At 44.1% G+C, this 20454-nt stretch overlaps 2 protein-coding genes across 2 annotated transcripts; one reads left to right on the top strand and one right to left on the bottom strand.

The window, feature by feature from the left end:
- Nucleotides 1-2338: 2338 nt before the first annotated feature.
- atp6v1b2 (ATPase H+ transporting V1 subunit B2) lies at nt 2339-9084 on the bottom strand. The gene is made up of 14 exons (XM_085357868.1): nt 8904-9084; nt 8125-8180; nt 7813-7911; nt 7636-7729; nt 7446-7523; nt 6262-6401; nt 6048-6149; nt 5813-5910; nt 5311-5434; nt 5073-5223; nt 4898-4980; nt 4641-4745; nt 4432-4561; nt 2339-2475 (listed from the first exon to the last, which is right to left on the bottom strand). The coding sequence occupies exons 1-14, from the start codon at nt 9067-9069 to the stop codon at nt 2339-2341; spliced, it is 1563 nt and encodes a 520-aa protein (XP_085213994.1). The 5' UTR covers nt 9070-9084.
- LOC146628486 (uncharacterized) lies at nt 2560-4161 on the top strand. Its single transcript, XM_085358901.1, has 3 exons — nt 2560-2585; nt 2693-3264; nt 3644-4161. The coding sequence occupies exons 1-3, from the start codon at nt 2560-2562 to the stop codon at nt 4159-4161; spliced, it is 1116 nt and encodes a 371-aa protein (XP_085215027.1).
- Nucleotides 9085-20454: the final 11370 nt, after the last annotated feature.

The raw sequence follows: 20454 nt of genomic DNA, 5'->3' as shown, positions 1-20454 counted from the left end.
GGCCAAGAGATGGCCACTATAGACTGTATATGAAAGATATGTATATGTAGGTAGCTTCCAGGTGCCTGAAATGTTTTCTAATGACCATCAGGGGGCGCCTCCTCTGAAGTCTGACGTTGTTGAGGTCTGTTAACCATCATATCCAGCTTCCTAACCCCAACACACAGCAGTTAAAGTGCTAACTGATTGGTGATGTCACAGTGCCGTCTTTTATATACAGTCTGTGTATATTACTTTCTCTCCATGCTGAACGTGGAAAATACAGTCACTGCTCTCTCTCGCCTGCATATTTCCCCATTCGGACAAATGTCAGCATGTGTGCTGTAATGTGCTGTGATTGGTCAGTTAGGACGCCTGTTTCTTCACCACAGGAAGTGCAGTGTGGTCAAAAGCAGCAGCAGCTTGTGGTGGTTTAAGGTGATGCTCTCAGAGGGATGCAGGCAGTGATACTGGAGGATCACGTACAGGCCAACAGCACCTCCCTGTGGACCCCTGAAGAACTGCAGGGACTGAGTGGAGCACCAGCAGTTGATTCGTGTCTGTCACTGTTTTTAACGTGGGTGTTTGCTGCCGTGACGTCATCGACCTCTCCTGTAGCTGGTCGGCGTCCACGGGGACTCGGTGTGGATTTTTTTAGGCTTTAACTGGAATCTTCTGCTCTGACTCTTTTACAATTTTGCAGCACTTTTGTTCCTGCACTTCAAGCTGTGTTTGTCGTGCGCGTGCTCACAGAGCTCTGCATGAAGCTCCAGCTGTTCCCCACACAGTCCTCCACGGCAGCTTCAAGCAGTGCAAAGCATAAAGTTCCTGTTCAGGCTGTGCTGAGACTGAGGTTTAAGTTCAACAAACCATCTGGGCGCTTTGATAAAATCCTAAATTATAATGAAATAAGCAACACAGCAGGTGATTCTCATTCATTAAGAGAGATAAATTAACTTTTATGGATTCATAACTTTCCCAGACACTTCCAATAACAGGTTCAAGCATCTGTTGGACTCCTTTAATTAAAGGAGTTCACCTGTCGCTCCCTAGGTAACTTATTGTGACTTATTGTGAGCTCACTGATGGATATTTATTAGTGAATAAGTGATGTAATGAGTCTCAGGAGCTTCAGTTCATCAGTAAGATGTAAAAACAGTTTGATGGATGTTGATGGAGCTCTGTTTTGGTGGAGGTCTGGGCTCTGAGCTGCTGCTATGCCCTTTGTGTTTTCATGCACTTTACAGATTTCTGTGAATCTGCAGCATTAATAATGTGCAGCTGTGTGGACCCATGAGTGACGCATCCACAGGAAAGGTGACTCAGGTGTCTCAGCAGACTGAACTATAATTCACTTAGTGTACTGGGTTATAAAGCACACCTGTAGCCCATCCTGCTCTCACTCTGGCTGCAGCTGACGCAGGTATGTGGGAAACAGACTCACCTGGGGAGCAGCTGGTAGCAGCACTGGGCTGTCCTCGTGTAAACTTCCTCCCAGCTACCTGTGCTCACCCGGTGGTTGAGCTGAGCTGCGTTTGTGTGGATACACACACATATGTAGTGAGAGGAGTTTTCTGGAAGAAGATTCATGAGTTTAAGGATGTTTTTAAGAGGGTGTAGATGTTTCCATGTCACACCATCCCGTGCTCCAGCCGTCCATCCACCACGACCTCCTTGCTGCTCAGACTCCTTCATGTTAACCCACAGCTGTGTTCATACACGGCATTAAACACACGACCGCTCAGGAATGATGACACAGCAGCTTTTATTTCAGACTGCACTTCAGGCACCAACAGGAAACATTCAGCGGCGATGCATGCAGTTTGTACATCCACCAATGAGCACGCAGTGCCTACAAAGAACACACACATTCATCGTCACATCAAGCTTTTGGCATGAGAAAAAAAAAAAAAAAAGAGTACACTGAATCTAAAGGAACCACAAGAACCGCACAGAACGCACAGAACCTCACACCTGATTTAAAGACACAATAAAAATGGAATTTACACTTTTCTTTGGATGTGTTTGAATTATTATTTTGACCTTGATCAGAAGACATCAGCATTTCTAATGCGGCATGAAATGAGCACGACAGAACATCTGGATTCAACATCTGTCTCTGCTGAAGTTCTGCAGGTCCTCATAAAATAACCTCTGACGTTAAACTGACCACAGAGTGCAAATCATCATCATCATGAACACGCTGATGTGCAGGCTCCTCCTCCTCGTCTCCTTCCTCTCTGAGTGGAAGCAGGACATGAAGGTCATGAGTGTGAGAACGTCACAGCATCACATCACTACACTGTACGAACACAGCGAGGGCAGGAAGCAGTGTGTGTGTGTCTGTGTGTGTGTCTAGTTAGTGTTTGGCCTCTCGGGGGTAGAACTCGGCCAGTGTGCTCTGGGGGATCCTCTTAAGCATCTCTTTGGGGAAGATCCTCATGAGCTGCCAGCCAATGTCCAGAGTCTCAAACACGCTGCGATTCTCATAGGCACCTAAACACAAACACAGGGACAGGTGAACACCAGTGTCTGACATCACAGCAGTTTGATGTGGGTATCGGGTGGACAAAGAGTCACATGACCCGTGAAATGCTCCTCCTAATGTGAGGGCACTCAGAGCCTGAAGCAGATAACCCGGGTTAACAGAGAAAGCTGATAACCATCATCATCGTACCTGTCATCTCTGACTGGGAGTTAGGATTTATTAAAGTTTATTTAAGTATCAAAAGTCTGTTAAAGCTGCCAAATCTGCCTTTTTGTCTAGCATTATTATGACTAATAGCCACAACCCCCGAGCACTTTTTAATACTTTTAATTCTGTGATAAACCCTCGCACTACCACTTATAGGGATGCCTCCCCTGCTCTTTGTGATAAATTCTTAAAGTATTTCTCTGATAAAATCTCAGCTCTAAGGGCTTCTCATCCATCTCATCCATCATCAGTTTTAGACCCAGTTCCAGCTTCTGAATGCTTGACTGTCTTTCAACAGTTTGAGCCAGTGTCTTATTCTGCTTTAAAAGATATAATTGATCATCTCAAAATCTCTGGTTCCCCGCATGATATTCTTCCTTCTCGTTTCTTTAAGGAAGCTTTACATGTTATTGGTCCTTGTATCTTATCTCTGCTGAATGCATCATTGTCATCAGGTTGTGTACCATCTGTCTTTAAGCATGCTGTTGTGCAACCTATTATGAAAAAGCAAAATCTTGACCCTAATGGTCTCACTAACTACAGCAACACTCCTCGGCTTCTGCCCCTATTTATTGTGGTGTGCCTCAAGGGTCCGTGCTTGGTCCTGCTCTTTTCTCTTTGTACATGTTGCCCTTGGGATTAATTTTTAGTAAATACAACATCTCCTTTCACTGTTATGCTGATGATATCCAGATTTATTCACCTTTGAAATCCGATGTGTCTGCTTCTTTGCAACCTCTGTTCAACTGTTTGCATGAAGTTAAAATTTGTTTATCACATAATTTTCTTACATTGAACGAAGACCAAAATCACTAGACCAGTTAGCTGATGCCCTAGGCCCTCTCGCTAGCCATCTTTCGTCCACTGTAAGAAACCTCGGAGTGTTCCTGGATGGCTCTTTTAAACTCGAGAAACAGGTCTCCACTGTGGTAAAAAACAGCTTTTACCAGTTGCGTCAGATTTCCAAAGCAAAGCCGTTCTTTCCTTTAAAGGACCTTGAAAAGCTTATCCACGCATTTATCACATCCAGATTGGACTACTGTAACTCCCTCTACTCAGGCCTCCAACACTCTTCTCTTTGCCGGCTCCAGTTAATTCAAAATGCAGCTGCGCATCTTTTAACAGGTACGAGAATTCATGAACACATAACTCCAATTTTAGCCAAATTACATTGGCTCCCTGTTAAATATCTCATAGATTTTAAAATTCTTTTGTTCACTTTTAATATTTTGAATAATTTTGCGCCCAGTTATCTTTCTGATTTACTCCATTCATACAATCCCAACAGAGCACTTAGATCATCCAACCACAGGCTCCTAGCACAACCTAGGTCTCGAATGAAGTCGAGAGGCGACCGGGCCTTGGCAACCGTGGCACCCAGACTTTGGAATAACCTCCCTGTTCATATTCGTACTGCCGAGTCTATCCAGTCTTTTAAATCACATCTTAAAACGTATCGTTTTACTTTGGCTTTTGATTCTAACTAGTTGGCTGTTTTAGCTTGTTGTGTTGTTACCTATTGTTTGTTGTCCTGTTTTATTGTTTGTTTTAACTGTCTCATGTTTTTATTGACTGTGAAGCACTATGGTCAACACTGTTGTTTTAATATGTGCTATATAAATACATTTTGATTTGATTTGATTTGATTTTGATTAAAGCAATTAATAAATCCTAACCAGCTTTCCAAAGAAAGCTGGATCTGTTCAACGTAGTTACATAAAGGTGAACAAACAAGCAAACAAAGAGTCCAATGGCACCTTGAGAGATGAAGTTTTTCTCAAACTTGGTGAGGAACTCCAGGTACAGCAGATCATCGGCCGTCAGAGCCTCCTCTCCCACCACTGCCTTCATGGCCTGGACATCCTTCCCTATAGCATAACAGGCATACTGCACACACACAGACACACACACACTTAGATTAAGCAGGAAGACAGGAGCGTGCAGCCTGGAGCAGGTGTATACGTACGAGCTGGTTGGAGACGTCAGAGTGGTCTCTGCGGGTCATTCCCTCCCCGATGGCGGACTTCATGAGACGGGAGAGAGACGGAAGCACATTGATGGGAGGATAGATCTGAGTGGAGGAAGACGGGGAGGACAGGTCAGGGTCACCTGATGGCTCTGACGTATGCCAGGTTGACTGACAGAGCCTGGCATTCCTCTACCTGAGGCCGGCTACAGAGCTCAGAGCTCCACAGGTGACGTCTGAAGGCGGAGCTTTGTTACCTGTCTGTTGTGAAGCTGTCTGTCCACGTAGATCTGTCCCTCAGTGATGTACCCGGTCAGGTCAGGGATGGGATGGGTGATGTCTGCGAGAGATGAGAACTTGCTGTGAAATCCACAAAATTCCAATCCTTTGTATGTGAGATGAGCACGTGTGTGTCTGAGTATGTGTGTGTACCGTCGTTGGGCATGGTGAGGATGGGGATCTGGGTGATGGAGCCGCTGCGTCCCTCAACCCTGCCGGCTCTCTCATAGATGGTTGCCAGGTCGGTGTACATGTATCCGGGGAAACCTCGGCGTCCTGGCACTTCCTCTCTGGCTGCGGACACCTGGCGGCGGGGAGCAATCACATGATCATTTCCAGTTTCCTGCAGCGATTTGGGGTTACGGTAAGTGAGAGTGAAAGAGCAGCTGACCTCTCTGAGCGCCTCTGCGTACGAGCTCATATCGGTGAGGATGACAAGCACGTGCTTCTCACACTGATAGGCCAAGTACTCGGCCGCCGTCAGTGCCAAGCGGGGGGTGATGATCCGCTCGATTCTGCAACACAATGGCCCGATAATCTGTGAATGTCGGCCGACCCCCGGTGCAGGTTAGCCTCAGCCATCACTAACTCTTAGAAGAACACAGCTCGACCTGCAGAGCACACCTGTGTGTTCCTGCAACGTTACAAAACTGCTGTTTGAGCGCCTGAAGGTGAACCCCCAAACACTTGACCCGCTCCCACGGCCCATACAGCAAATCTGACATCATCTATGAAACACCTGGAAATCTGCCTTCAGCTCTGTCTGTTTGTCTGTGTGTGTATGCAAATGTGTGTGTGTGTGTGTGTGTGTGTGTGTGTGTGTGTGTGTGTGTGTGTGTGTGTGTATGTGTGTGTGTGTGTGTGTGAGCTTTGTTCTTAATGTTTTGTCCTACGTCGGGTCATTGGCCAGGTTGAGGAACAAGCAGACATTGTCCATGGAGCCGTTCTCCTCGAAGTCCGACTTGAAGAACCTGGCTGTCTCCATGTTCACCTGAGGGCGGAGAGTAGATCACTGAGCTCTGTGAGTGGGAGTTTGCAGGTGCTGAGTGTGTGGGGCAGCTTTAAGACATCAATAAACTTGCTCTCATATTCAGAGGCTTCTGATGAGGAAGCATCTGAAGAACTCACCCCCATGGCGGCAAAAACAATGGCAAAGTTGTCCTCGCTGTAGTCCATCACGTCCTTTGACTTCTTCACCAAACCGGCCTGCCGGCAGATCTGAGCTGCAATCTGAGACAGAAGAAGAGGGATCTGATTTCCTTTTCAGTCATTACATCACAATAATGAAGAGGAGGTGATGTGTTTACCGACCCTGCCCCCTCTCGGAGTAGGGTGCGAGTACCTCGTTGTGCGGCAGCCCGGCAGCAGAGAAAATGGGGATTTTCTGCCCTCTGGCGATGCTGTTCATGCCATCGATGGCAGAGATGCCAGTCTGGATCATCTCCTCAGGGTAAATGCGGCACTGAGGGTTTATGGGCTGTCCTGAGGAGAACGTGGTTACAAACACATGTATGAAGGAACTGAACACGTGATCCACTGCAGCAGATAATAACAACTCCAAGAAGTCAGAGACAAGTACACGGAGATTCACAGGTGCAGTTTATGAGGACTCGAGGAAGTCAACATGAAAGCTGAAAACTGAATGTATTTTTCTATTTCAAAACTACAATTATAATGGATTGGATTTATATAGCGCTTTTCAAGGCACCCAAAGCGCTTTACAATACCACTATTCATTCACTCTCACGTTCATACACTGGTGGAGGCATGCTACAGTTGTAGCCACAGCTGCCCTGGGGCAGACTGACAGAAGCGAGGCTGCCATATCGCGCCATCGGCCCCTCTGGCCAACACCAGTAGGCAAGTAGGGTAAAGTGTCTTGCCCAGGGACACAACGACCAGGACAGAGAGCCCAGGGATCGAACCGGCGACCTTCCGGTTACAGATGCGATTCCCAACCCCCTGAGCCACGGTTTAGCGAAATAAAGTTCCTAAAAATAAACTCATCATGACCCACAGCACAAGAGACTCTGCCCACAACTCTACGTCCTAAAACACATCCTTTAAATTTATTCTAATCACATTTTACTTAAAAACTCATAGAAAGCTGTTTTTATCGTTTCCCTCCTTCTGAAATCTGACTTTTCTCCGATTAAACCTCCAAACTTTTGATTCTGTGGGTCGTTCTTTGACCTGAACCGCATGTGAGTCCACGCGATCAAGCCCAGCTCGAACCCTGAGTGACGTCAGTGTGTAACCACATGTTCCACACTGAGGTGAGGTATTAATGAGAAGGTGGGCGCTACTGTGACTGCGAGTCAAACATACAGACAGAGCCTGATTTTGACCACGTGTGTCTCTATAAAACATTAAAACTGAGATCAGGTTAAATCTGCTGTGTTTTCTCTCATTTCTGACATTTTTCCTCCGAACAAGTCGAAGAAACTTTACTGCCTGTTTCAGATGTTTGCATCAGACTGCTGCACCAATCAGATCATGGCAAGTCTCCTCGAAGCAGAGACATACCCATGATGTCCAGGAAGTCTTCGGCCAGGACAGCGGGTCCTCGGTCGATGGGTTTACCCGACCCGTTAAACACACGACCTGCAAACACAAAAACACGCCTCAGCACACATCTGAGGACCTCATCACACATTCAACAGCGGACGGGGATTCATGAGGACCTTTGTGAACCTCATTCTGTCACGTGACGTACCCAGCATGTCCTCTGAGACCGGCGTCCGTAATATGTCACCTGTGAACTCGCAGCTGGTCTTCTTGGCATCGATGCCTGCAGTCCCCTCAAACACCTGCAGAAGGCAGAGCGGAGGAGGAAACAGTTCATCGGGGTCCTTCTGGAAGTGCCCACATTGTGTCAGACTGATGTGAATACCTGCACCACAGCTTTGGAGCCGGTGACTTCCAGCACCTGGCCGCTCCTCCTGGTTCCATCCGGCAGCGTGAGGTGGACGATCTCGGCGTACCTTGGGAACTGTCGGTGTGAAGGGAGACCACGAGAGTTACCAACCTCCACTATACACGTGTCAGAAAACATAGCACAGTTCACCATTTATTTGAGGGAAACTACATAAACGGATTTAAACGTGGTGTGAGGACGCTCCGACTGCAGGATCTGCTGGTTTTATTGAGAGACGCTTAGTAAAGAGGACGCTGAGACAAACAGCTGAGGAGGTTTTCCTCTTACCTTAACCTGGTCCAGGATCACCAGCGGCCCGTTGACTCCAGACACTGTTTTGTAGGCTGAGGAGACAAAAACAGCACAAGTCAGTACAGCGTGGGTGGAGCACAGGTGGAGCACAGGTGGAGCGCTGCACAGCTGCAGATCTCCACATGACAGCACCGTTTCTCCAACATGTGAAATCTTCTTTTATAAGCTCAAAGTCTCCACCTGCTGGAAGTCACATGAACCACAGTCTGACGGGAGATACGAGCCTTAGAGACTCTGCAGTGTGCAGAACCTAAATATGAATAAAAAAGTTTCTGTTCAACACGAGCCTCTGAAGAGCGTTTCCCTCTCACTTTAAATCACATCACACTGAAAGAACGGGTGTAATGAGCTCGCACATGTTCACCTGTGCAGGTGAGCCTCATCGCTAACACTTTAATCCTGCTCTAAACACTCCGTTTATCGCGTCTGTGCTCCTCTCAGGTCTATGTGATGTGACAGAGAGGAGGCCCAGGATCAGACACAGGAGCATTATTCTGAACTGTGACTGTGAACTGCTGTGAAAGAGTGCAGAAACAGATATATAGGTGAGCTGTCAGGAACATTTTTAATGCTCAGCATGTAATTTACAAGCCGACAAAAGTAAGAGATTACAACGCCAGCACCTGAGAGTTTTTTTCAGCCTCCATCATCGCCTGGTTTATTCCATTAACCCTCATCCTCCTCCTCCTGCTGCGGACCTCAGTCTGCCTGATAATGATGATGATGATAATGATGGTGGTGGTGGTGGGACTCACTGAGGCGCGGCTGGGAGATGTAATCCCGTTTGACGGCCATCACATGTTCCCGGGAGGCAGCGGTGGCGGAGGTAGGAGCGGCGGCCGGGGCTCTGCTCCCGCTGACGGCCGAGGACAGCTCGCTCATCGCCCCGTTCACCATCCCTCTGAGCGCCTTCATCGCCATGTTTCCCCGCAGCGGCGTCCGAGTTGTGACAGCAGCGGCGCATGCGCACGAAACTTCAGCTGCATCAGAAAGGACGCCGAGGAATGTGTCTATGGAACCTCAGTGATGCTAAAACAACATTATTATTATTATTATTATTATTATTATTATTATTATTATTATTATATAACAATGTGAATGAATAAAAGAAAAGCTGATGTTTGAAAATATTACATTTAACTGAGCTTTTTGTCAATAAATTATTTTTGTAATAATATTGCACTTTTTATCTAAACTTCTCATTAGAATAAAAACAATAATGTTATAATTAGAATACATATAAATGTATGAATTTATAAGACACGATGATAAGAGGTATATTTGGAGGAGTAAAGGTGAGGCTTCCAAACCGAAGAGCACTGAAGCATGGTGTTGGTAGCATCATGCTCTGGGCTGTTTCGCAGTCAGTGGCTTGAATAATGAAGGAGGAGGACTGCCTTCAAATTCATCAACTTCACCTCAAATCAACAGCTAGATGTTTGAAACTTGGACACTAAGGGTGTCCAAATTCATAGGCTGCATCCTCCTGAGACTACATTTGTAGGCCGATTATGTTACAGCGACGTGACGAAGGCTGTCCAAATTCATAGACTCCTCCAAATGCGGCCAACAAATGCGTCCTCCTTTTCCCCAGATTTGAAGGATGGGTCGGGTGTATCCTTGCTGGCCCACCATATCCCAGAATTCACAGCACAGCCCAGCCAATTCCAGTTTCCAACAATGGTGGCAGTTACTTAGTTTTAATTTTGCTCTTATTACTTTTTCTGGGTTACAAAATAAACTTTTAAGGCGAGAATGTAGGTGTGTAAATTTCAAATATCTGCTTGGTTTATCAAGCCATCACATATTTGCAAAAGTCCTCCGACTTTTTCTGAGACATCTGTTACCCACCTGCTCAATAGCTAGCCGGGGTGAGAACAGTGAACTATTGTTTTCAGCCACCATCCCCGCGGTCTTTCGCTACTCAGGTTAAACATGATACATAAGTCACTTAGATAATTTGAAAATGTTTTTGTTTGGCTTTTTTCTGTTTTATTTGTTCGTGAGTAAATCAGTTTGGCTGAGATTATAGTTATAGTTTTCACACAGCTGAATAAATGTCAAACAGAAAACTGATTAAACAGAAGTGTGACATGATCGAGAATTTACGCCAGTGTCCTGTTATATTTTACATAGCAAGGAGCAGGCAGCTGAGTTTTTATTAAACTCTACCAAGACACAAAAACTGAAGGCTAGACTATGAATTTGGGGCGATCGTGGCTCAAGAGTTGGGCGTTCGTCTTGTAATTGGAAGGTTGCCGGTTCGAGCTCCGACAGTCTCGGTCGTTGTGTCCCCTTGGCCAAGACACTTCACCCGTTGCCTACTGGTGGTGGTCGGAGGGCCCGGTGGCGCCAGTGTCCGGCAGCCTCGCCTCTGTCAGTGGGGCCGAGGGCGTCTGTGGCTACACTGTAGCTTGCCATCACCAGTATGTGAATGGGTGGATGACTGTGTATAGTGTAAAGCGCTTTGGGGTCCTTAGGACCAAGTAAAGCGCTATACAAATACAGAGCATTTACCATTTGGACACCCCCACTGTGTTCCAGCAGAACAATGATCCCAAACGCACATCCGAACTGGTTTTGGATAAAGCAGGATAACATTAAGCTTCTGGAAAGTTCTTCTCAAAGCTCCGACCTCAACCCTGTGGAAAGTTTGTGGACTCTGGTTAAAAGCTAGCTCTGTGCCATGAAACTAAACAATTATCTTTGTCCTGTCTTCCTCCCCTCACTCCCAACCAGTCGGAGCTGAGCCTAATTCCCTTCCTGTTGAAAAGGGTGTTCTTTCCCACTGTCACCAAAGCGCTTGCTCATATAAAGTGCCTTCAGGTGACTGCTGCTGTGATTTCATGCTAAATATATCGATAAAACTGAATTGTGAACTTTATTTTGAAAATCCCAAATAAAGTCAAACTTGTTCTTTAAAGTCAGTAAAGATGTTGGACAATCATTCCAACCTGGAAACATAGCCACTCAAAGAAATCATTAAAAGCCCAAAATGACCCTGATGTTGATGAGTGGATGGAAACTTTGCCCTCAGAACAGCTTCAGACTGTCTCACCCTGCTTTAAAAGTTAGCCTAAACTACGTTTTGTCCAGTTTTACAGTCTTCACTCAGAATTTTAACATGATCACACAGACAGACATTTCTCCATCAGACAGATGGATTATTACGCAACAAATTATTAAATGAGTTTATTCAAAGTGGGACACAATAAATGTTTCGCACACGCTGACAGCTTTCTTCTTCACAGACAGATGCAAAGATTTCTTCTACCTGTTCAGGTGCTACAGCCACAGATGTCATGGAACTGACTGTTTATGCACATGTTTGGCCACCAGGGGGAGCTGGAGCATCAGTGATGTAACCTGATGTCTTGCCCTGTTGCTGTGGGAATCAAACCATCAACTTCAACATTTCCTGCGCTGTGTCTGCGTCTCTGAGCTCAGAACCCAGCGTATCCTCTGAACGCCTGAAACATGTCTGATGTCACTTCCTGAAAAACTGCTCTGTGGTGAACAGACCAGACGCGCAGCTGCCGTGGACTATTTTAGGTGGCGGGTGTATATGGGTCTCCTGGGGCAGGCGGTCAGAGTATGTAAGAGTGTTTCCTGTGTGTGACAGCACAGTGGTGCTGACATCGTGGGGCAGAGTCTGACTGCAAGGTGAATAATCCCAGCTAACTTCAGCCTGCTGTGTCTGAGTCTGGCTCGCACAGCCCGCTCACAGCGTGTGCTTAGGGATGAAAAACGACGCGCTTAAACGTTTTTCAGTCTGACTGAAGGAAACATGAAATTGACTCGAGTCCAAATTTGAACCTTTTTAATGTTCAAATTTTGTAAAACATTAAATTTAATCGAATTAGATGAGTACTAAATGTTCAGTTTAATGTGAGCACATTTTTCTTAATGATTGATTATTTGGACAAATTCAGTTCAATTTCAATTCAATTCAATTTTATTTATTTAGCACCAAATCACAACAACAGACGCCTCAAGGCACTTTATATTGTAAGGTAGGCCCTACAATAATACATACAGACAAAAACACAACAATCATATGACCCCCTTAGAGCAAGTACTCTGGTGACGGTGGATAGAAAAAACTCCCTTTTAACAGGAAGAAACCTCCGGCAGAACCAGGCTCAGGGAGGGGCGGCCATCTGCTGCGACCCGTTGGGGTGAAAGAAGGAAGACAGGATAAAACACATGCTGTGTAAGAGAGACAGAGGTTAATAACAGATATGATTCAATGCAGAGAGGTCTGTTAATACATAGTGAGTGAGAAAGGTGACTGAAAAAGAAATACCCAGTGCATCATGGGAATCCCCCAGCAGCCTACAACTATTGCAGCATAACTAAGGGAGGATTCAGGGTCACCTTATCCAGCCCTGACTATATGATTTAACAAAAAGTAATCTTAAAAGTAGAGATAGTGTCTGTCTCCTGAATCCAAACTGGAAGCTGGTTCCACAGAAGAGGGGCCTGAAAGCTGAAGGCTCTGCCTCCCATTCTACTTTTAAATACTCTAGGAACAACAAGTAGGCCTGCAGAGCGAGAGCGAAGTGCTCTAATAGGGTGATATGGTACTACAAGGTCATTAAGATAAGATGGGGCCTGATTATTTAAGACCTTGTATGTGAGGAGCAGGATTTTGAATTCAATTCTGGATTTAACAGGAAGCCAATGAAGGGAAGCCAAAACAGGAGAAATATGCTCTCTCTTTCTAGTCCCTGTCAGGACTCTTGCTGCAGCATTTTGGATTAGCTGAAGGCTTTTCAGCGAGTTTTTGGACATCCTGATAATAATGAATTACAGTCGTCCAGCCTGGAAGTAATAAATGCATGAACTAGTTTTTCAGCGTCACTCTGAGACAGGATATTTCTAACCTTAGAGATGTTGCGCAAATGGAAGAACGCAGTCTTACATATTTGTCTAATATGTGCGTTGAAGGACATATCCTGGTCAAAAATGACTCCAAGGTTCCTCACAGTGTTACTGGAGGCCAAGGTAATGCCATCCAGAGTAAGAATCTGGTTAGATACCATATTTCTAAGATTTTCAGGGCCGAGTACAATAACCTCAGTTTTATCTCAATTTAGAAGCAGAAAATTAGAGGTCATCCAGGTCTTTAAAACTTTCCTGCAGTTTAACTAATTGGTGTGTGTTATCTGGCTTCATGGATAGATAAAGTTGGGTGTCATAAGCATAGCAGTGAAATGTGTGCTAGACCTTCTGATAATACTGCCTAAGGGAAGCATGTATAATGTAAACAGAATTGGTCCTAGCACCTACAGCGTGCTCTAATCATTCTAATAGAATATTATGGTCAACAGTATCGAACGCTGCACTGAGGTCTAGCGGGACAAGCACAGAGATGAGTCCACTGTCAGAGGCCATAAGAAGATCAGTTTTAACCTTTAACCTTAACCTAAAGCTGTTTCTGTGCTGTGATGAGCTCTGAAACCTGACTGACACTCTTCAAATGAGAAAGTCTGCGGGTCTCCGTGTAATCGGTTTACTGTTCCAATACTTTTAGCCCTCACTGTACTTCCATCTGTGACTTCACCAACATGTAAGAATAACCCGGAAGTGTGAGTACGCCATCTGTAATAGTGTGGTGAGCACATGAGCAGAGATTTCCTCCTCTTTGTGTGTCCTTGAATTGCATCTGCAGATGATCTGTTAGCTGTTTGACAGCTACTCTTTCAAGAATTTTTGATATGAAAGGAAGGTGAGAGAATGGCCTGTAATTAGCTACAGATGGCTTTTTAAGTAACTACAGCCAGCTTGAAGGCCTGTAGTACGTAGCCGATTATTAGAGAGAGGTTGATCATATTTAAGATTGAAGCATTAATTAATGGCAGCACTTCTTTGAGTCAAGTAATTACTGAAGTTAACTCAGAGAGATCAATTGGAGAAAAAGACTAGAGCCTCATAAATAAACATTTCATTTTACATATTTCAGTTTAGTTTCTCTCAGATTTACTGCTTCATGTTTTTCAGTGTCCTCATGTGTGAAAAATGAGTATTCTTAGAATAAACCACTGGTTCAGTTTCTTTGTGGTCATCTCCTTCGTGGTCACTAAATCCCGCAGAGCCATAAACTGTCCCTGATGCTCACGGAGGATTTATGCTTCAGCATGAAAACTGTAATCTGATCTTTTACCTCCTGGGAATGCCATGACACGTCAGGCCAAAGGAGCTGCAGCTGCTGTGATTGGTCTGTTCAGCATGGTGAATTCCTGTTTTTGAATGTATCAATGAAAATAACATCATCATGTGAGTATGCGGAACAATAATCACAGCATGAACAGAAGGACTCCCAGACTCTTGAAGTCACTGAAACCATGCTGAGAACACGTTTGTCCTCCTGTTTCATTAAAGCGGATCCAGATGTGATTATCATGTGTTAAATGTTTCAGTGCTGTGACAGCGCCTGGAGTGATTCATGTGTAGATGGAGCTCTGCAGGAAGTGCAGCAGGAGAATCTGTCCTGTCAGACTCTGCAGCGATACTGCAGGGTCAGAGGTCAAATGATGGACAACTTTATGCTCATTAGCTGGATTGACCGGCAGCTGGACAGGCTCTCATCAGAGGAGTTAGAAGGACAAGAACACGTCAGATGATGCATGACCTCACAGAGGCGTCATGTGACATCTCTGAAGCACAAGGTCAATAACACGCTCAGCTGCATGCAGCACTGTGTTCCTCCTCGTCTTCATTACAAAGCTGCTGAGTCCACACAAATAGGTTGTTGTGGTTTGTTCCTCTTCCTGTGCTCTGATTGGACACTAAGAGCGTTAAAACTATCTCAGGTCACAAATCTGTGAACTATGTTCAGAAATAAACACCGGCTCGCAGCTTTCACTTTCAGCAAGCATCTCTCACACTCACAGATACCTGCTAATTAGTGACATCCAATCAAAACTCTCAGGTTTCACTCAGCAAATCTGAAGCTTTGCCTTATTGGACGGTGTGTTAATCCAGTAACCTCACAGCAGCCATTTTTATTGGTCATATGATGTAATTAAAAATGCTCCAAAAGGCTCAGAGAGCACAAACACGGTCCACAGGTCCAGTTCAGGTGAAGCTAGCAGACAGCTAGCAGCTGCAGCCACCTAGGTAATCATCCACCTGTCAGTCACAGAGGCCACGCCCCTAATAATGGAAACAGGTGAGTTATAGCAACCTCCTTCCCCCATAAAGGTGTTATGAAGGTTTAAATTAACCACAGGGACCAATCAGTTTGTGTATCAGGCTGTAAACATGTTTATTTCTGCTGTAAAGTTGTAGCATGGGGCTAACTCGCTGCTGCCTCTGCTGGATGTCACAGGAACTGCAGGTTCTTCACTGTCCCAAAGACAGCTGAGAACATTAGCTTTATGTTACAAATATCAGACCTGTCTCTTCATATCTGCTGCTGAGGAACATCCTGAGACTCAATCCAAACTTGCCCCCTTTAATCCTTTATATCAGATTTAAACCTAGCTTTAAGCCTGATATAATATTAAACCCTGCTTTAAACCTGATGTGATATTAAAACCAGCTTTAAGCCTGGCTCATTCATTGTTTAGCACAGCACTCAGATTAGAGCTGCTGCACTTGTCAAAGTTTGAGAAGAGGAGCTGAACTTTGAGATAAGCACTCTTTTTAACTCCTTCACGAGGTCCTAAAGTATGGACTCCCGTGTTGGACGAGGGTCTCGTCTTTACTTCGAGCTCCTCAAAACTCTTCCCTGGTTGCTTTTTATCAGCTTTTTATCAGCTTTGCTTAGGATCAAGAGTTCTTCCAGATGATGGGTCGTGATACCTGAAGAGCAGAGGTGTGAGGAAGGCTGCTGAGTGTATGTCTGACTCCAGAGAGGAGCAGAAGAGGCAGGTGGGGATAGGACAGGATGCAGTGATGGGGGTGGCAGCTCATTGCCCCAGGGGCAGGTTGGTCTTCAGTCCATCAATCATTCATTCATTCCTCAGAGGAGCGCCTGCTGGGCCGTCACATTGCCGGGATCAGTGTGTTCATGTTAGATCACATGATGGCCTCAGCGCTCACTTCCTCTGTGCCCAGTTTAAACTTTGTGGATCATTTAGGATAGCATGTTAGTGCGGTGGGTTGGCCTGTGAAAACGGAGCTGTTATCACCTGTTGAAGCTGCGGTGAGGCATTACTAAACTGTTCATGAGCCCCAGCTGGGAACCAGTGAGCCGTCCTGGGTTTCTGTGGGAGTCCCAGGACCTGAAGCCCTGTCTCATGGGAAATGTCCTCTAAGAGAGCCAAATGAAACCTTGCTGTACTCACAGCTGATTGATTCTTTTCTTTTTTTTATATCATATTTGTATATATTTTTTCCTTTATACAAAATAGAAAAAAAACAACTACCACAACAACAACAAAAAGAGAAAAAAAAACACAATAAGCAGTCTGAGACATGTAAACAGAAAACTAATACAGTATAGATAATTCGGTCTACCACGCATTACACATTTGTCCTGACAGACTCAACCCGCCATTGGAGTGGGGCTGCCCCTCTCACTATGGTTTTCTTCAGATCATCAGGTAAGTAATCCAATAGCAGGCGCCATATATCCAAAAAAATATCATCATTGCCACTTAATTTTGCACTCAGTCTTTCCATTGGTAAAACTCAAAAGATTTCTTTATACCACTGAGTTATTGTTGGTGGTTTTTCATTAATCCAATTGAAAACAATACATTTTCTTGCCAAAACAATCCATCCATCCATCTTCATCCGCTTTATCCGAGGCCAGGTCGTGGGGGCAGCAGCCTAAGCAAAGAGGCCCAGACCTCCCTCTCCCCAGCCACCTCCCAGCCAAAAACAATAATTTACATAATAGTTTATATTTGTTTTTATCTGGAAATTTGTTCAGAATTGGCAGCCCCAATAAATACTGAGCTGGATCTTTTTGTATTCTGCTTCTAAATATACCTTTTAATTCTTTTGTTACACAGAGACAGAATTTTTAAATTTTTGAGCAAGTCCAAAGACAGTGCAAGTAGGACCCTGCCACAGATTTACATTTAGTACATTGTGCTGACCTGCTCGGATCAATTTTATCCAGAAAAATAGGCGTTCTATACTGTCTATGTAAAATTTTATATTGTGTTTCTTTAAATCTGTTACTAAGAAATAAAGAATGCACAGATTGTATGCACTCACTCCAGGCAAGATCATCACAATGACACTGGAGGTCACCCTCCCAACTCCTAATAAGTTTTCCAATATTATGTTTGTTATAACCTTGTAGTGTATTGTGAAACTGTCTTATAGTTCTATTATCTGCATTTAAGTTAAAAAGAAATTTTCCATGGGTCCTAGTTGCATTGTATTGTGCAAAGTATCAAAATTTGAAGTAATTAGGTGACGAGCCTGCAAAAATGCAAAAAAAAAAATTAATTTGATGTATTCCATATTTTTTTTGGACCTGCTCAAAAGACATACAAACATTCCCATTAAACAGATCACCCACCATCAATGTTCCCTCTAAGCTGCGCACTGCTGGCACGGTCTCTGCACACAGAAAATCTGTGTTGCGCACAAAAAAATCTAACCTGAATTGAAATTAAAATTAATACTTTTTAATACAAAACAATTCTGTTTTGCAGTGTTAGTCAGTGAGTGACTGGCTGCTCCCGTATGGGATTAGAACGATGCCACCTTATCCCATAGTTCAGCCAATCACGCGATTAACATTCGTATATACGCAGCTAATCAACGTCGTTGACAGGCTATGACAGCGTCCTTATGTGCCGACGCCGGTGTTTTAGCTAGCAAAGCGGCTGATGTGGAGTGAAGCCACATTAATGACAACGTGTACAACCATTGGAGATGTGAGCAGGACAGACGGAACAATTGACGGAAAAAGTGTGGACTTTATACCAGTTTTTAAATTGTGTTGATAGGCCACATAAAACCAGAGTTATGATAAAAAATATCTGCAATGTTTGGTTTTCTTCCTGAATACTGTCGTTGTTTATATTTACTGCGGGGAGAAACGGTAAAAACTGCGTTTTATAAGAAAAAAAAGCTCGAAAGCCTGTGAGCAAAAACAAACTCCACCCCCTCTCCCTTTCCTATTCGTCCAAAAAAGTACCATGTCGACCAATCAAAAAATGATATGGCAACGTGGCATCTAGTTGTTAAGAAACGGGGGGAAGCTTTGAGATGTGAGAGATTTGAGACGTTTAGCGCAAATCTTGTGTAGTTAGTGTGTAGTGTAGTTTTGTTGTGTGTGTCAGAACAATGAGGCGACTGCTGAATGTTACAGGTGTTACAGGAGTGATACATCTCCTGTTGCCAGGCCTGCAGGTATCAGGCTGTTGTTCTCCTTTATCTCATAGTGGACAGAAATGATTTTTTGGAGTGGCACAAATAATTTGTGTGGCATCAAATTTGATGCAGAACAGCTGATTGTTCTGTAAATAGTTTGAAATGTTTATTTAAAAACGCCTTGGCTGCATTTAAAAAAATAGCTGCAAAAAAACTTTGTTGTTTGCCAAACTGAGTCACTTTTTTTTTTAAGTAACTATATAATTAATTGCCCAGCTTTGGTGATTATATACTATATTTTGCAGACAGAGAGCTACAGGACTCTCTCCCAGACCACAGACTCATAATACCAGTCAGAGCTTTTTTTTAAAAAGAAAGTTATGTTTTCAAAATTGGAGTTCAAGTTATTTTTACTTCCAATAGTGTTAACCAGAGGCGGAGCCAGACATTTGAAACACCCGGGGCTTAGCCCAAAAGGGTAGTATGCATGTGGGATTTTGGTTTTTTTTGGGAGGGGGGGGGGGGGGGGGGGGGGTAAAAATGACTGAAAGATTAATAGGCTCTGTTTTGAGTTTTGTTCAAAAAAGAATGACTTCATATAGGGAAAAATATATATCACATGTGCAGGACACCTTAAACTAGTTTTTAAGCAGCAAGGCAGAACAAAATCAGGGCTGTATCAAGACATGAGGACTAAACCCCAATTCAACCAGACCCAGAACTGATCCAGAATTAAAACAGGACTACAACAGTTCAAAATCAGGACTACTTAGGATTTAACCAAGACAGAACCAGAATCAGAACTAGATGATAGTAGCACTAAAAATCATCATAGACCTGCACTACACTTATTTTTTAATTCTACCAATGTACAATATTTAGATTGAGAAAAGTTTATATAATTATTTAGCCTTGTGGCTGTAGCTCAGGTGGCAGAGCAGGTCAGCCACTAATCAGAAGGTTGGTGGTTCGATCCCAGGCTGCCTCCTCGCTGCATGCCAAATATCCTTGGGCAAGATACTAACCCCGTGTTTGCCTACTGGTGGTGGTCAGAGGGCCCGGTGGCGCCAGTGTCCGGCAGCCTCGCCTCTGTCAGTGCGCCCCAGGGCAGCTGTGGCTACAATGTAGCTTGCCATCGCCAGTGTGTGAATGTGTGTGTGAATGGGTGAATGACTGAATGTAGTGTAAAGCGCTTTGGGGTCCTTAGGGACTAGAAAAGCGCTATACAAATGCAGGCCATTTACCATTTGTTGTGCAAACAAGCCCGCATAACTTAATAAATATAGAATTTGAAAAATAACAAACCTAAAAAGAAACACTAGGTACGAGATACATGAGGACCTATGATACGGTGATACTTTTGGTAAACAACCATTTGACTAACATGTGTGTCTCACCTGCTCTTGTTCCACCTCTGTTCTGTCCTCATTCTCCATCTCCCTCTCTCTCCCTCTCTGCTCCTCTCTCTCCCTCTCTGCTCCTCTCTCTCCCTCTCTGTTCCTCTCTCTCTCTTTGTGCTGACAATCATCAAATATACAGATATTTACAAACTCTTCAGAAAACACAAACACTTTTTAAATTGTAACATCAAATCAGACTAAATGTTTATTTTTTTAGATTGATAAATATAAAAAACATATTTGTTAACTTTGAGAGTAAAGAGAGAAACTATCTGTATTTCTTAATTTTAAATGGCACCAAATTGTATTCAAAATTGAGCCACACTTATGGAGCTCCACAGTTCTTTTCCTGGTGTTTTGGTTGACATCTCTTGATGTTCCCATGTCACAGAAACAGGCTCTGTGTTTTGCCTTATATGCATCCACAGCTGTGCCACCAATTTACTCACATGGACTCTACGAACCTATCAGAAGCTTCTTCAGCTCAGAATGGAATCGTCTGGAGTTTTCTTATTAATTAACAAACTTAGTGTACATGTACTCCTAAATTTGATCAAAGTGATAAAAAATAGACAGCTCTGTCTCTCTTTATTCTGACATTTAACTAATTCAAAAGATATTT

This window comes from Diplotaxodon limnothrissa, linkage group LG7, assembly GCF_057381915.1.
Source record: "Diplotaxodon limnothrissa isolate DT_005_m linkage group LG7, D_limnothrissa_male_GT1.1, whole genome shotgun sequence".
NCBI lineage: Eukaryota > Metazoa > Chordata > Actinopteri > Cichliformes > Cichlidae > Diplotaxodon > Diplotaxodon limnothrissa.
This window is presented reverse-complemented; position numbering and strand designations above follow the sequence as displayed.